This window comes from Tursiops truncatus, chromosome 2, assembly GCF_011762595.2.
Source record: "Tursiops truncatus isolate mTurTru1 chromosome 2, mTurTru1.mat.Y, whole genome shotgun sequence".
Taxonomy (NCBI): Eukaryota; Metazoa; Chordata; class Mammalia; order Artiodactyla; family Delphinidae; genus Tursiops; species Tursiops truncatus.
In genome coordinates this window covers 31,337,558-31,355,470 of record NC_047035.1, presented here as the reverse complement: position 1 = coordinate 31,355,470, position 17,913 = coordinate 31,337,558, and the positions used below count along the sequence as shown (strand labels likewise).

The 17,913-nt window shown below is 36.4% G+C and overlaps 1 protein-coding gene across 12 annotated transcripts in view; it reads left to right on the top strand.

The window, feature by feature from the left end:
• The window catches only part of PCNX1 (pecanex 1), a 179,625-nt gene that overhangs the window by 25,985 nt on the left and 135,727 nt on the right, over positions 1 to 17,913 (top strand). For all 12 annotated transcript variants that reach the window (XR_012329918.1, XR_004525034.2, XR_004525033.2 and 9 more), the window contains exon 2: positions 5,174 to 5,382. Coding sequence is in view for 9 of the 12 variants with exons in the window: in XM_073800299.1 (XP_073656400.1) it covers positions 5,174 to 5,382 (209 nt within the window). In the remaining 3 variants the exon portion in view is untranslated. The remainder of the gene's footprint in view (positions 1 to 5,173; positions 5,383 to 17,913) is intronic.

The window sequence follows — 17,913 nt, the reverse complement described above, 5'->3', positions numbered from 1 at the left end:
AGTGGTGTAGAAAATAGAGAAAATTAAGAGTCCACCACAAAGCATAGACAGTGAACATAATGTCTTTACATTGCTGCACAACGAAATGAGCATTGTGTAAAAGATAGCCTTTCTGCCATGCAGTGTGCCTGCCATAGGGGAGAATTATTCACTTGAGTTTTGAAATGAAATGTAAGATAAATTTACTTCATGGCACTGTTAATTCCGGTATGACCATTTCTGTGATTCCAAGTGGCTTTCTCAAGAGTCCTATCAGAAATATATTTGGCGTCTTGAATAGCTTGAACCTATCACTCCTGGCTGAAATAACACAACTTTTTAACGTTCAGGATAAACTGTCAGAATTTAAGAAGTGGTGTAAATGGCTCAGTCTCCTAGCTTGTTTCTCAACATTTGACTTTCCTCACCAGAGAGAAAAGAGTGAAACATTCGTCCGTCTAACTTTTTAAATTGTAGTAAAAAACACGTAACATAAAATTTACCATTTTAACACAATTTTAAGTGTTCTATTCAGTAGTGTTAAGTATATTTACATTGTTGTGGAATTCATTTCCAGGACCTTTTCATTCTGCAAAACTGAAACTCTACACCCATTAAACAACAGCTCTTCACTCTGTCTCCCACCAGCCCGTGGCAGCCATCATTCTGCTTTCTATTTCTATGAATTTGACTACTTTAGATACCTCATATAAGTGGAATCATCCAGTATTTTGCCTTTTTGTTACTGGCTTATTTCACTTAGCATACTGTTCTCAAGGTTCATCCGTGCAGCAGCATGCGACAAGAGTTCATTCCTTTAGGGCTTCCCTGGTGGCGCAGTGGTTGAGAGTCCGCCTGCCGATGCAGGGGACACGGGTTCGTGCCCTGGTCCGGGAAGATCCCACATGCCGCGAAGCGGCTGGGTCCGTGAGCCAGGCCCGCTGAGCCTGTGCTCTGCAACGGGAGAGGCCACAACAGTGAGAGGCCCGTGTACTGCAAAAAAAGAAAAAAAAAAAAGAGTTCATGCCTTTTAATGTTGAATAATGCATCATACATATAGACCACATTTTGTTTATCTGTTCGTCCATTCATAGACGCTGCTTTGCTTCCATCTCTTGGCTATTGTGCGTAATGCTGCTGTGTACATGAATGTCCAGATATCTTTTTGAGATCCTGCAGTTTATTCAAGATTCGATTTATTCTTTGGAATAAATACCCAGAAGTGGAATTGCTAGATCATATGGTAATTCTGTTTTTAATATTTTTGAGGAACCACCATACTGTTTTCATAGAGGCTGCATCATTTTACTGTCCCACCAACAGCGTACAGAGGTTCCAATTTCTCCACACCGATGCCAACACTTGTTATTTTCTGTCCTTTTTTTTTTTCTGGTTAATTGATAGTAGCCATCCTAATGGGTATGTGGTAATATTTAATTGTAGTTTTCATTTACATTTCTATTCATCCAACTTCTAAGAGGATTGATCTTATGTAAAGTATCTAACATAGTTCTTAGTAAGGAGGCTTACTACAATTTTGGGGGCTATGTTTGATCTGAATATCTAGAGCTCTCTGACAGCTGTTAACACTTCCTGCCATTCAGGGCTGTATAATTGAGAGTTAAGATTTTTTTTTAACTTCTTGCAAATAAGGTGACAAACGGCCTTGATGTGGAACTTGACCTATTGATAAGGCATCCATTAATGAGAAGAATGTAGATCATGTCTTTGTAAAAGATGAAAGCTAATATACTCTTTTCCTAATATGAAAACCTTTTTATCGCTATTAAAATTTTAGCTCTCTTTTCTAACTATAAAAGAAATACATGCTTATTACCAAAAAAATCAAGAAAATACAGTAAAACGTAAGTTTACATTTGGAATACAACACATATTGTATGTGTACAGTTAATGTTGCTGCCTGTAGCTGTAGTTTTTACTGTTACATTCCATTGGTAACTAGTCTGCCGTTTTCCATTTTCCTTTTGATTTTCAATTGAGGTTCCCCCCCCACCCCCAGTTTTTGGTAAAAGTCTTATGCTGCGAGTGTAAGAGTTTCTTTCATTTTTATGCTTATGAGAGAAATTGCTGGATCTTGGGTGATGTATCTATCAATTTGTGTTTCTACTAGCAGTTTACAAGAGGTCTGGTTGTCCATACTTAATTTTGTCTGATTTCTTAATTTTTGTTCATTAAGATGGGTGTTAATGATACATTGTTGAGGTTTTACATTGTATTTTGCTCATTACTGATGAAGTTGAACATGTTTTCATGTTGTTTTTATTGGCTATTTATATTTTTCTGTGTAAGTTCTGTCGTCCTTTATTTTCATTGGTCTGCCTCTTTGTTATTGATTTTGAAGGAATTCTTTATATTTATTCTTTATATAATATACATATTATATATATACACATACATATATAAATATATACATATTGCTATATACAGTGATACATGCTTTTAAAATAATTAATTTCATGGAAAGTCATTTTATTTTAAATACAGCAGTGTGTACATGTCAATCCCAAACTCCCAATCTATCCCTCCACCCCACTCTTCCCCCCTGGTAACCATAAATTCGTTTTCTAAGTCTGTGAGTTTGTTTCTGTTTTGTAAGTAAGTTCATTTGTATCTTTTTTTTTTAGATTCAGCATATAAGTGATATCATATGATATTTGTCTTTCTCTGTCTGACTTCACTTAGTATGATAATCTCCAGGTCCACCCATGTTGCTGCAAACGGTATTATTTCATTCTTTTAAACGGCTGAGTAATACTGTATATATGTACAATATTACTTGTATATATGTACCACATCTTTATCCATTCATCTGTCGATGGACATTTAGGTTGCTTCCATGTCTTGGCTGTTGTAAACAGTGATGCAGTGAACATTGAGGTGCATGTATTTTTCTGAACTATGGTTTTCTTCAGATATATGCTAAGGAGTGGGATTGCTGGATCATACAGTAGCTCTGTTTTTAGTCTGGAAATGAGGGTGTTGAACTAAATGATCTCCAAGAATTCCAGTTCTTAAGTGAACATATCATATGGAAATCAGCATCATGCAGAACTTCTATAAATATTCTAAGCAGTGTATGTGTTTGTATGTATTTATGTGCATGTTTACTTTGAAATTTTTGTCAATTTGTGTGTGTGTGTTTCTGTTTGGAAAAAGTTTTTCAGGGAACTGTTTTTTTTTTTGCAATGAATGTTAGATTTATTAAAGCTATAAATTAACAGAATTTTAAACTCAACTCTTTACAAATTGAACACATTTTAACAATCATTTTTAAGAGATTCAGTTTTTTCATGTAGCTTAAGATCCCTTGAATTTAAATTGCATTTATAAATTTTAAGTAAATTATGTAAATTAACAAATCTTTGGAGTACTTAACTCTTCTAAACCTGATATTTATGGATTTTGTAAGATTTTAAATACATTTTATAAGCCTAGATCTGTTATTCAATGACATTTTAAATTGAAATCACCAGTGTAATTTTTTAGATACACCAATATGAAGGGCTTCTTAATCTAAGCATTTAAAAATACCAAATAGGACTTCTCTGGTGGTGCAGTGCTTAAGCATCCGCCTGCCAATTCAGGAGGCACAGGTTCGATCCCTGGTCTGGGAAGATCCTACATGTCGCAGAGCAGCTAAGCCCGTGTGCCGCAACTACTGAGCTTGTGCTCTAGAACCCGCGAACCACAACTACTGAAGTCTGTGCGCCTAGAGCCTGTGCTCCGCAACAAGAGAAGCCACCACAGTGAGAAGCCCATGCACCGCAATGAAGAGTAGCCCCCGCTCGCCGCAACTAGAGAAAGTTGCAGCGATGAAGACCCAACGCAGCCAAAAATAAATAAAATTAAAAAATAAAAATACCAAATATTTACCTATTATGCCTGCACTCAACCCAAAAGTATTAAACTTTAGGCTTGATTTACTTTCTTTTCCCGCCTCCCAGTTCCAACCCACACAGTTTCCCTCTCTCTACCTCCCAAATAACTGTCTTATTTTTTAAACTTTTATCATATCTGTCTTTGAAACCTCCCTGGTTCATTAGAACCTTTTCAATTTCACCTTCTCAAGCGATTTGAGGATATCTTTCCAAGTAAATTTAGAGCCATGTTCTCAGATTACTGAGGTGGAACCTTATGAAAATATGTGAAATCTAGAGCTGTAAACACCTGGGATGATTTTTTTCTCATGAAAAGGGGCATAACTTGAGCCTAGTTTTATAGGCTTTGCTAACAGTGACTCTGAGTCATGCCTTCCAAGTGGGGTGTTCTCCAGCCTGCCAGCCCTGGACTCATGTCCACATCACTGAATTCTCAGGTATGATGGGTGTGCAGTCCCCATGCCCAGGATGCTTCTGACTTATTTCAATAAATCTATTTATTGCTTGATTCTATTCTGTATTCTTTTATTCGTTTTATTTGACAGGTTACAATTTTTCAGTATTTTAAGCATTTAAGTATTTTAAAATAAAACATTTGGTTTTTGAATGTCCCCCATGTCTTATCTGGTTTTATAGTCATAGTTCTAAGGTTATTATCATAAGTTTTAACTTGGGATTTTCTAGAACACAAAGTTTATATCCTAAAAAAAAGTTACAGGGAGCACATAAACAGAGATTATGTGTATTTGGAGCACAACCCTGTCTTATTCACATATTATATAATGTGATACCTTAACTCTCTACTTGTATTATAAGCTTTTTGGCATGGACTTTGTAACAGTGCTGTCCAGTGGACATATATTGTAAGCCACATATGTAATTTAAAACTTTTCTAGTAGCTACATTAAAAATAAAAGTAACAGATGAAATTAACTTTAATAATATATTTTATTTAACCCAGTATAATCTAAATATATTTCAACATGTAATCAGTATAAAAATTGAGATATTTTGCATTCTTTTTTTCATACTGAATTTTCAAAATCCAGTGTTATTTTATTCTTAGTGCACATCTCAATTCAGGCTAACCACATTTCAAGCACTCAATAGCCACACGTAGCAAGTGGCTACTGTATTGGGTGGTGCTGTCTTATACTTTTACAACTTAGTGCTAGGAACACAATTGTTGCTTTGTGTGAGAATGTGTGTGTTTATTATTTTAGTTACAGATTTCTCTCATTGAATAAAGTATAAGATATTTTAAAATTCCTATCTTTATTTTCTTTCTCTTTAAGGCCCTTCCTTCTTCCATGATTATAGTAGCAGTCTATTGTCCTGTGATAGCTGCTGTTTTCATTGTTCTGAAGATGGTCAACTATCGACTCCACAGAGCACTTGATGCTGGAGAGATTGTAGATAGGAACACAAATGATTTCACAGATCAGCGAGCCAGAGCTGAGCAAGGCAACTGTTCAACAAGGAGAAAAGACAGCAATGGCCCAAGGTAAGGAAACCCATGCCACTCAGTTTGTAACGATGTACAGTGATGCATGTGTACAATGATGTGATTATTGTGTCATGCCTGTTCTGTTTACCTGGTTTTAAGGCAGTGGTAGATCTTACCACTGTTGATACAGTGACAAGTGTGATTGTCACATTAGACCACAGCAAAGCTGACTGGCTATCTGGGGATAAATCAGTATCCTTGGCCTTGTTAATAAATAACATTTTAGAACAATAGTAGTCATAATAGTGTAATAGCTATTCATACCAAAGACCAAAACCAATGGAAAACAGGTTAAAGAAGTAATAAAACATGGCTTTATAAATCTAAACATTTATTTTTATACATATAAATAAAATGTGTATATATATCTTAAGCAAACTGTGATAATATTTTACTTGACATTTATAATCTACAGTTTTCATTTTATCCATTGTAAATTTTTTTCAATTTTATGTTCTTACCTTAGAAACTTAGCTGTTCCTTCCCTAGATCTTAGCATGACTGACTTCCTAGGTTTCAACTCTGTGTAGCTGTCACCCCTTCCTGGAGGCGTTCCTGGAGGCTGGCTCAGCTAAGATAGTCCCCTACTGCCCTCAGTCACATTCTATCCCATTACCTTGGCCTCATCCACTTTCTCTTTCTGACAGAGGGATTTATTTATCATAGACAAAAGGTTATAGGGACTTTATAGAAATAATAGGTATCCCTAATACAATTTTTAAACAGTTGCTATATGAGCACTTGACATTTTTAAGCTCATACAGTCCTCAAAAACAATTCTATGAGATGGTTGCTGTTATCATCCCTGATTTGCAGATGTGGAAAGTGAGGTGAGAAAGATCAAATAATCTAGGCTGTCAAGCTCTGGAGGCGAGACCATGCTTTTAACCACTATGCCATGTTTCCAGTCAGTATAATATGAAATATTTCAGGTTCAAGATATAAATAATATCACTAAAAGTGGGTACTCAATATCTATTAAGACAGGTAATGTTTCTGTATATTCTCCAGTGCACTGAAAACCTTCATCCTTTTTGTTACATTTTCCTCCATCCCTAACATGATTACCCTGTTTGTTCATTGAACAGATATTTTACCTTATAATAATTTTGTTAATAGCATAAATCACTATCTGAAATTATCTTCCTTAATCATTTGTTTGCATTTATAAGCTTTCTGAAGGCAGGGCCTTGTTTTTCTTACAAACTATTATATTCCCAGGTTCCAGAACAGTGTCTTGCACTGATAGGTACTCAGGAAATACTTTGAACTACTGAAAATACTATTTCTGTGATAGTATTTTTTTGTTTGTTTCTTTGTTTTTTTATACAGCAGGTTCTTATTAGTCATCAATTTTATACACATAAGTGTATACATGTCAATTCCAATGGCCCAGTTCAGCACACCACCATCCCCACCCCCCCTGTGGTTTTCCCCCCTTGGTGTCCATATGTTTGTTCTCTACAACTGTGTCTCAACTTCTGCCCTGCAAACCGGCTCATCTGTACCATTTTTATAGGTTACACATACATGCGTTAATATACAATACTTGTTTTTCTCTTTCTGACTTACTTTACTCTGTATGACAGTCTCTAGATCCATCCACGTGTCAACAGATGACTCAATTTCGTACCTTTTTATGGCTGAGTAATATTCCATTGTATATATGTACCACAACTTCTTTATCCATTCATCTGTCGATGGGCATTTAGCTTGCTTCCATGACCTGGCTATTGTAAATAGTGCTGCAATGAACATTGGGGTGCATGTGTCTTTTTGAATTATGGTTTTCTCTGGATATATGCCCAGTAGTGGGATTGCTGGATCACATGGTACTTCTATTCTTAGTTTTTTAAGGAACCTCCATACTGTTCTCCATAGTGGCTGTATCAATTTATATTCCCACCAACAGTGTAAGAGGCTTCCTTTTTCTCCACACCCTCTCCAGCATTTGTTTGTAGATTTTCTGATGATGCCCATTCTAACTGGTGTGAGGTGATACCTCATTGTAGTTTTGATTTGCATTTCTCTAATAATTAGTGATGTTGAGCAGCTTTTCATGTGCCTCTTGGCCATCTGTATGTCTTCTTTGGAGAAGTGTCTATTTAGGTCTTCTGCCCATTTTTGGATTGGGTTGTTTGTTTCTTTAATATTGAGCTGCATGAGCTGTTTATATATTTTGGAGATTAATCCGTTGTCTGTTGATTCATTTGCAAATATTTTCTCCCATTCTGAGGGTTGTCTTTTCGTCTTGTTTATGGTTTCCTTTGCTGTGCAAAAGCTTTGAAGTTTCATTAGGTCCGATTTGTTTATTTTTGTTTTTATTTCCATTACTCTAGGAGGTGGATCAAAAAAGATCTTGCTGTGATTTATGTCAAAGAGTGTTCTTCCTGTGTTTTCCTCTAAGAGTTTTATAGTGTCCGGTCTTTTACATTTAGGTCTCTAATCCATTTTGAGTTTATTTTTGTGTATGGTGTTAGGGAGTGTTCTAATTTCATTCTTTTACATGTAGCAGTCCAGTTTTCCCAGCACCACTTTTGAAGAGACTGTCTTTTCTCCATTGTATATCTTTGCCTCCTTTGTCACAGATTAGTTGACCATAGGTGTGTGGGTTTATCTCTGGGCTTTCTATCTTGTTCCATTGATCTATGTTTCTGTTTTTGTGCCAGTACCACATTGTCTCGATTACTGTATCTTTGTAATATAGTCTGAAGTCAGGGAGTCTGATTCCTCCAGCTCCGTTTTTTTCCCTCAAGACTGCTTTGGCTATTCGGGGTCTTTTGTGTCTCCATACAAATTTTAAGATGATTTGTTCTACTTCCGAAAAAAATGCCATTGGTAATTTGATAGCAATTGCATTGAATCTGTAGATTGCTTTGGGTAGTCTAGTCATTTTCACAATATTGGTTCTTCCAATCCAAAAACATGGTATATGTCTCCATCTGTTGGTATCATCTTTAATTTCTTTCATCAGTGTCTTATTGTTTTCCGCATACAGGTCTTTTGTCTCCCTAAGTAAGGAGACAAAAGACCTACCTAGAGAGACAAAAGGTAGGTAAAATACCTACAATTCCTAGCTATTTTATTATTTTTGTTGCAATGGTAAATGAGAGCGTTTCCTGAATTTCTCTTTCAGATTTTTCATCATTAGTGTATAGGAATGCAAGAGATTTCTGTGCATTAATTTTGTATCCTGCAACTTTACCAAATTCATTGATTAGCTCTAGTAGTTTTCTGGTGACCTTTTTAGAACTCTCTGTGTATAGTATCATGTCATCTGCAAGTAGTGACAGTTTTACTTCTTCTTTTCCAATTTGTATTCCTTTTATTTCTTTTTCTTCTCTGATTGCCATGACTAGGACTTCCAAAACTTTGTTGAATAATAATGGTGAGAGTGGACATCCTTGTCTTGTTCCTGATCTTAGAGGAAATGCTTTCAATTTTTCACCATTGAGAATGATGTTTGCTGTGGGTTGTTTGTATATGGCCTTTGTTATGTTGAGGTAGGTTCCCTCTGTGCCCACTTTCTGGAGAGTTTTTATCATAAATGGGTGTTGAATTTTGTCAAAAGTTTTTTCTGCATCTATTGAGATGATCATATGGTTTTTATTCTTCAATTTGTTAATATGGTGTATCACATTGATTGATTTGCGTATATTGAAGAATCCTTGCATCCCTGGGATAAATCCCACTTGATCATGGTGTATGATCCTTTAAATGTGTTGTTGGATTCCGTTTGCTAGTATTTTGTGTGGATTTTTGCATCTATGTTCATCAGTGATATTGGTCGGTAATTTTCTTTTTTTGTAGTATCTTTGTCTGGTTTTGGTATCAGGGCGATGGTGACCTCATAGAATGAGTTTGGGAGTGTTCCTTCCTCTGCAATTTTTTGAAGAGTTTGAGAAGGATGGGTGTTAGCTCTTCTCTAAATGTTTGATAGAATTCACCTGTGAAGCCATCTGGTCCTGGACTTCTGTTTGTTGGAAGATTTTTAATCACAGTTTCAATTTCATTACTTGTGATTGGTCTGTTCATATTTTCTATTTCTTCCTGGTTCCTTCTGGGAAGGTTACACCTTTCTAAGAATTTGTCCATTTCTTCCAGGTTGTCCATTTTATTGGCATAGAGTTGCTTGTAGTAGTCTCTTAGGATGCCTTGTATTTCTGTGGTGTCTGTTGTAACTTTTCCTTTTTTATTTCTAATTTTATTGATCTGAGTCCTCTCCCTCTTTTTCTTGATGACTTTGGCTAATGGTTTATCAGTTTTGTTTCTCTTCGCGAAGAACCAGCTTTTAGTTTTATTGATCTTTGCTATTGTTTTCTTTGTTTCTATTTCATTTATTTCTGCTCTGATCTTTATGATTTCTTTCCTTCTGCTAACTTTGGGTTTGGTTTGTCCTTCTTTCTCTAGTTCCTTTAGGTGTAAGGTTAGATTGTTTAGTTGAGATTTTTCTTGTTTCTTGAGGTAGGCTTGTATAGTTATAAACTTCCCTCTTAGAACTGCTTTTGCTACATCCCATAGGTTTTGGATCGTCATGTTTTCATTGTCATTTGTCTCTAGGTATTTTTTGATTTCCTCTTTGCTTTCCTCAGTGATCTCTTCGTTATTTAGTACCGTATTGTTTAGCTTCCATGTGTTTGTGTGTTTTACGTTTTTTTCCCTGTAATTCATTTCTAATCTCATAGCATTGTGGTCAGAAAAGATTCTTGATATGATTTCAATTTCCTTAAATTTACTGAGGCTTTATTTGTGACCTAAGATGTGATCTATCCTGGAGAATGTTCTGTGCACACTTGAGAAGAAAGTGTAATCTGCTGTTTTTGGATGGAATGTCCTATAAATATCAGTTAAATCTATCTGGTGTATTGTGTCATTTAAAGCTTGTATTTCCTTATGAATTTTCTGTTTGGATGATCTGTCCATTGGTGTAAGTGAGGTGTTAAAGTCCCCCACTATTATTGTGTTACTGTCGATTTCCTCTTTTAGAGCTTTTAGCAGCTGCCTTTTGTATTGAGGTGCTCCTATGTTAGGTGCAAATATATTTATAATTGTTATATCTTCTTGGATTGATCCCTTGATCATTATGTAGTGTCCTTCCTGTCTCTTGTAACATTCTCTATTTTAAAGTCTATTTTATCTCATATGAGTATAGCTACTCCAGCTTTCTTTTGATTTTCATTTGCATGGAATATCTTTTTCCATCCCCTCACTTTCAGTCTGTATGTGTCCCTAGGTCTGTAGTGGGTCTCTTGTTTACAGCATATATATGGGTTTTGTTTTTGTATCCATTCAGCAAGCCTGTGTCTTTTGGTTGGAGCATTTAATCCTTTCATGTTTAAGGTAATTATCAATATGTATGTTCCTATGACCATTTTCTTAATTGTTTTGGGTTTGTTTTTGTAGGTCTTTTTCTTCTCTTGTGTTTCCCACTTAGAGAAGTTCCTTTAACATGTGTTGTAGAGCTGGTTTGGTGGTGCTGAATTCTCTTAGCTTTTGTTTGTGTGTAAAGCTTTTGATTTCTCCATCGAATCTGAATGGGATCCTTGCCTTGTAGAGTAATATTGGTTGTAGGTTCTTCCCTTTCATCACTTTAAGTATATCATGCCCCTCCCTTCTGGCTTGTAGAGTTTCTGCTGAGAAATCAGCTGTTAACCTTACAGGAGTTCCCTTGTATGTTATTTGTCATTTTTCCCTTGCTGCTTTTAATAATTTTTCTTTGTCTTTAATTTTTGCCAATTTGATTACTATGTGTCTGGGCGTGTTTCTCCTTGGGTTTATCTTGTATGGAACTCGCTGTGCTTCCTGGACTTGGGTGGCTATTTCCTTTCCCATGTAAGGGAAGTTTTTGAGTATAATCTCTTCAAATATTTTCTCGGGTCCTTTCTCTCTCTCTTCTCCTTCTGGGCTCCCTATAATGCTAATGTTGTTGTGTTTAATGTCGTCCCAGAGGTTTCTTGGGCTGTCTTAATTTCTTTTCATGCTTTTTTCTTTATTCTGTTCCGTAGCAGTGACATCCACCATTCTGTCTTCCAGGTCACTTATCCATTCTTCTCCCTCAGTTATTCTGCTGTTGATTCCTTCTAGTGTAGTTTTCATTTCAGTTATTGTATTGTTCATCTCTGTTTGTTTGCTCTTTAATTCTTCTAGGTCTTTGTTAAACATTTCTTGCATCTTCCTGGTCTTTGCCTCCATTCTTTTTCTGAGGTCCTGGATCATCTTCACTATCATTCTGAATTCTTTTTCTGGAAGGTTGCCTATGTCCACTTCATTTTGTTGTTTTTCTGGGGTTTTATCTTGTTCCTTCATCTGGTACATAGCCCTCTGCCTTTTCATCTTGTCTATCTCTCTGTGAATGTGGTTTTTGTTCCACAGGCTGCAGGATTGTAGTTCTTGCTTCTGCTGTCTGCCCTCTGGTGGATGAGGCTATATCTAACTCTGTGATAGTATTTTTAATGACTACACTGTATTCCATTTTGTGTGTATATAGTACCTTAATTTAGCTATCTTGTTTTTAGTTATTTCAATTATTTTCTAATTTAAATTTGTGTTAGATCACTGTGATGTTCAAAGTTTAAATGACTAAATTTTTTATCATGATTTAGCAGAAGTAGAATTACCGGAAAGCTACACCCATTTTAAAGTTTCTCAATATATATTGCCAAATTCTGAAGATTTTTACCTTTTCATTACTGTGATCAGCAGTTTGAGGGCTTCTTTTTTCGTACTTTTCACTACACTATTTAGTATTTTCACAAACTGGTAAATAATTCATTGTTTACTTTTTTCAGTTTTTGGATTACTAGTGAAATGGAGCTATTTTTCTTGTGCTGTTCCATTTGTATTTGTTATTTTGTGAATTGTATATTTTTCTGTTGGTGGTTAGTTTTTTACTATTGATTTGAAGAAGATATTTATGAAGGATGTCATTTTGTGTCAAATACTTTTCCTCACTTTATGGCAGTTTATTTATATGCCACAATTAATTTTTCTGTGATGTGTTCCATTCTATGAAACTTTATTAGTTCTGTCTTTTTTTTTTTTTTTTTTTTTTTTGGTGGTACGTGGGCCTCTCACTGTTGTGACCTCTCCTGTTGCGGAGCACAGGCTCTGGATGCGCAGGCTCAGCGGCCATGGCTCACGGGCCTAGCCGCTCCGCGGCATGTGGGATCCTCCCGGGCGGGGGCACAAACCTGCGTCCCCTGCATCAGCAGGCGGACTCCCAACCACTGCGCCACCAGGGAAGCCCCACAGGGTATTTTCACGTTCAGTTTTACTAGGTAATACAAGCTGTTTGCCAAAACGATTGTACCAATTTATACTCTCACCGTTAGAATGTGAAAGTCCTTATTGTTTCATATCCTCAGTCTTTGATTTTGGTAAGTTTTAACAGTTTGCCGTTTTAACAGTTAAGTGTTAGATGTGTCTCATTTTGACTTTAGTTAACCTTTCTGATTACTAATGAGGCTGAGCATCTTATCTCACATATATAGTCCATTTAAGTTTTTTGTTCTTTCCGGTGCCCATTCGTTTCTTTTTTATTTTTCTTTGGAGTTCTCTTTTTCTTATTGATTAAGAAAAATGAGTTTAAAAAAATATGTTCATTGTACTACTCCTTATTGGTTACGTACATTACAGACATCTTTTCCCAGTTTGTAGCTTGTCACTTTGCTTTTCTTAAGGTTTCTTATGATTATTATACATTCTTAAATTTAATACACAGTTTATCAGTTTTTGGTAATTAACAATTTTGTGTTTTGTTTAAGAAATTATTCCGACACAAATATCAGAAGAATACTCTCAGAAAGATTGTCTTTTTAAAGTTTCATGTTTCTTTTGTTTTCACATTTCAGTTTTGTTGGAAATTATTATGATCTGTTGTAAGGTAGGGATTCAGGATTTGTTTTTTTTCTTTATAAATAACTGGTTTAATCAGTATTTGTTAAACAGAGTATCTTTTCCTTGGTGATTTGCAGTAGTCATTTTGTCATAAATTAAGTTTTCATACATGGTGGGTATGTTTCTGGGCTCTCTTCTGTTCTGTTGATCTAGTTTATGCCTGTGCAGTTACCACACTATCCTAAGTGCTTTATAACATGACTTTTGATACCAAGTGGGGCAAACCTTGTACCTTGTTCTTTTTCAGGAGTTAATTTGCTACTGTCAGCTCCTTGATTTTTTTTTTTTTAAAATAAATTTACTTTATTTATTTATTTTTGTCTGCTTTGGATCTTCATTGCTGTGCGCAGCCTTTCTCTAGTTGTTGCGAGCGGGGACTCCTCTTCGTTGTGATGTGCAGGCTTCTCATTGCGGTGGCTTCTCTTGTTGTGGAGCACGGGCTCTAGGCCCACGGGCTTCAGTAATTGTGGCACGTCGGCTCTAGAGCTCAGGCTCAGTTGTGGCACATGGGCTTAGTTGCTCCACGACATGTGGGATCTTCCCAGACAAGGGCTCGGACCCGTGTCCCCTGCATTGGCAGGCCAATTCTTAACCACTGTGCCACCAGGGAAGCCCCTCCTTGATCTTTGATGTAAACTTCAGAGTCTACTGGGCAAAATCTACAAGAACTTAGGGTTTTTATTGGAGTTACACTGGCTATGTAGATTCCTCTGCTGAGAATTGGTATCTTTACAATATTAAATCTCTCCATTTATTTAGTCTTCTTTAATGTCTTTCAGTAAAGATTTATCATTTCTCCATTAAACGGCTTTCATAGGGCTTCTCTGGTGGCGCAGTGGTTGAGAGTCCGCCTGCCGATGCAGGGGACGCGGGTTCCTGCCCCGGTCCGGGAAGATCCCACGTGCCGCGGAGCGGATGGGCCCATGAGCCATGGCCGCTGAGTCTGCGCGTCCGGACCCTTTGCTCCGTGACGGGAGAGGCCACAACAGTGAGAGGCCCGCGTACCGCAAAAAAAAAAAAAAAAGGCTTTCATAGCTTTTATTAAATTTGACAAATTATTTTATAGTTTTTCTGCTATTATATGATTTTTTCTATTTACCTTTTGATTTTCTCCCTTTAAATGTAGCAGTTTACTTTGTATCCAGCAACCTTATTAAACTCCCTTATTAATGGTAAAACTTTGTAGGTTATTTCTTGATTTTCTGTAAATGATGACAGTTTTATTTCTTCCTTTCTAGACCTTATGCTTCTTGTTTAAATTTTCATTGGGTATAACTTCTCACATGTGGTTAAATTGAAATAGTATTGGTGTACATCCTTGTCTTTTTAGGAGTGCTTTTAAGTTTCACCATTAAATAAGGTCTTTGTTGTAGATTTTTGCTTTCGACATCTCCTTTCCCCCACTCTCCCACTTGTAAATCTCCGTTCTGAACAAAAATGAACAGGAAAACAGATACACTTACTTCCAGAGCCTTTCACTATGCTTGGTACACTAGAGCTGTCAATTGGTTGTGTGAATGAATGAATATAGTAGGACCGACTACTTGTGCTTCTTGTTGTCATTGGCTGTGGTATAGCAGCTCAGAAATGCTTGTTCAATCTTTATCTTAGAGAAAGAGTCAAAGCCATTAATGTATGTGTTACATTTCTAACGTTTCATCAGAGGAAATTAGCACACTGAATTTTGGAATTTGAATACAATTATTTGGAGACAAACCATATTTTTTTTCCGTTTCTCATTCAGTGATGCTTACAATATTGTAAATTAAGGATCCATTTAAAATATACACAGGTGAATTTTAGGCTAAATTTTCTGAAGATTTATTCTGTTTAGGAAGTTTGCTTTTATCTATTCATAAAGGAATGTTTATGAATGTTCCTTTGAGGAACATCGTTGTGGTCTAGATTAGATTTGTAAATTTAGTACTGTGCCGGTTCTGTGAAGTTCTAATTAAAGCCTGAGCAGTTTATGATACTGATAATCAACAAATTAATTTGTGAAGTCTCCTTTATAATTCAGATCAAACCCTTTCTGCTTTTCTGCCTTTCCCTGTACCTGTTTTTATTTTTAAACAGATGAGGAAATTAAGGCATAAAGGTAGAGATTCCCTGAATTCGGTGTACTGCTTACTGCAGTAGGCCACTTTGCTTCTGTGAGAATTGTAAACTACTTACTTCCCAGGTATGTGCTGAAATTTCCATTCCTGAAAATCTGCAAGTCTTGCTAATAAAGAAAATTCTTACTCAGTCAATTTATGTTAGGACACCAACAGCTGACTAAAAGTTCTGCTCCTGAATTTGTAGAGAAGAGAAAGGTACAGTAAGTTTGCAAGAGGGTATATTTTTCTATAAAAGGAGCTGTTTGTTTTTTCCTTCATCTTTTTTTCTCCCTTAATACCTCCTTCCCACTCAATGTTGACCATTGAGCATTAGTTCTAGATTATTGTTTCTCCACTGGAGATGACCTTGCCCCCCAGGAGACATTTGGCAATATTTGGAGACATTTTTGGTTATCACAGGGAGAAATGCTACTGGCGTCTGGTGGGTAGAGGTCAGGGGTGCTGCTAACCATCCTAACAGTGCACAAGATGGTCTCCTACAGTCGAGAGTTATGTGGCCCAAAATGTCAGTAGTGCTGAGGTTAAGAAACCTTCCCTGGATAATGGTGTTTCTTTTGGTTTTGAACTGGAAAGAGAACTTTAATGCCTGCTTGTTAAAAGGCATTATTGGTGTCTTAGACTATAGCCTTTAGAGTTAGACCTGGTGTTCAAATCTTTTCTCAGTCCTTACTGGTTATGAGTACCTACATTCATGTGTGAAGGAGAAAAACCAGAAAGAGCAGATATGATAACACATTGTAGAGTGATGAGGAAGTATTATTTGTTTCCTCCCTTCCCACCTGAACTCCATATACCAATGACTTGGCTTATTTTGTTTACTCCTCTGAGACCTTAGGCAAGTTTTTACACCTTTCGGTTTTCAGTTTTTTCATCTGTAAAATGAGGATGATAGTATTTATATCATAGATTTTTAGGGGAATGTTTCATGAGAAAATGGAAATAAAGCACGCAACCCTATGACTGGAATGTATTAAGTATTTAGTAAATATTTGCTTTGTTATTAATAATAATTTTATGTTCCAATTATAATCATTTAGACTTGCTATCAGAAGTGATGTATAAAACTGGGTAAGATTGTCCATCAGCTGAAGAATGAATAAACAAAATGTGTTCTATCCATACAATGGAATATTATTTGGCCATAGAAAGGTATAAAGCACTGATACATGCTACAACATTGATGAACCTTGAAAACATTGTGCTAAGTGAAAGAAGTCAGTTACAGAAGACCACATATTATGTGATTCCATTTACATGAAAAAACAAATCCAGAATAGGCAAATTTATAGAGACAGAAAGTAGATCAGTGGTTGCTTAGGGCTGGGGGAGGAGGGGTGGGAAGGGTAACAGCTAAATGGGTTTGCTTTTGAGATGATAAAAAGGTTTAAAAATCAACTGTGGTGATGGATGCACAACTTTATGAATGTACTAAAAATCATTGAATCGCACAGTTTCAGTGCATGAATTGTAAGGTATGTGAATTACATATCACTAAAGCTGATGCGTATAAACTTTATCCTTTCTGTGACATAGAACATTTTATTCCTTGGTCTTCACCTTGGCCTCCATCTTCTGATTTCTTTACAATCTTAATTAGAGAATGCATTCCAATGGAGTTAACAGTATTGCTGGTTATTACTCATCACTAGTTCAGTGGGTGACGGCTGCCTGTATATACACACTTGAGATTTTGCCAAATAAGAAAAATATTTCTCATTCTGATCTAGATAGCCGTGTGACTTAACACCAAATGGCCAGCAAATTTGGTCATACTCCACTTTTCTCACACAGGGACATTTGTATGCGGACTTGGCCATCATGTTTGTAACTGAGTTCCATTATGTTTTATTTTTATAAACGGGTAACAAGTTAGAGAGGTAATTTCCATTAGCTAACTGTAGCCAATGGCTTAGAGTTAGAAACCCAATGAGCAAGCAGGGACACGGTAGTTATGAGACCATTAATTTAAAAAACACACTAGAATTCAAACAGCTATAGTGAGAAGTACATAAATGGAAGGTGAACTTGTAAGCAGATTGTATTTTGCCTATATCTTTTGATTGCAGCTATTGGAATCCCCACCCAAACAGGCTTAAGGTAATTTATGGCTCACATTACCGAAAAGTCTATGTTTAAGGGATGTCTTCAGATGTGGCAATGTGCAGAATTTCAAGTAGCTTCATGACTCTGGTGCCCTTTACCAGGCTATGCTTTTCTTTTAGTTGGCTTCTTAGACAGGCTCTCCCCTTATGGTTGTAAAATGGCTACGGCAGCTCCAGGACTCATCTTCTCAGCATTAAGACAAGCAGATAGAGAGAAGTTTCTTCTCTCAACAGTAGAACATTTCTGGCCTGAGTTGGGTCATGTGCTTGTTCTAGAACTACTAGTTGCTGTGACCAAGAGATTGGGATATGCTGATTGACTTTGGCCAGTAGAGCTTACCCCTAAACTTGAGAGTGGGGTCAGCATTACCCACAGCCATATGAGAGATTGGGATGAGGTGATTCACCAG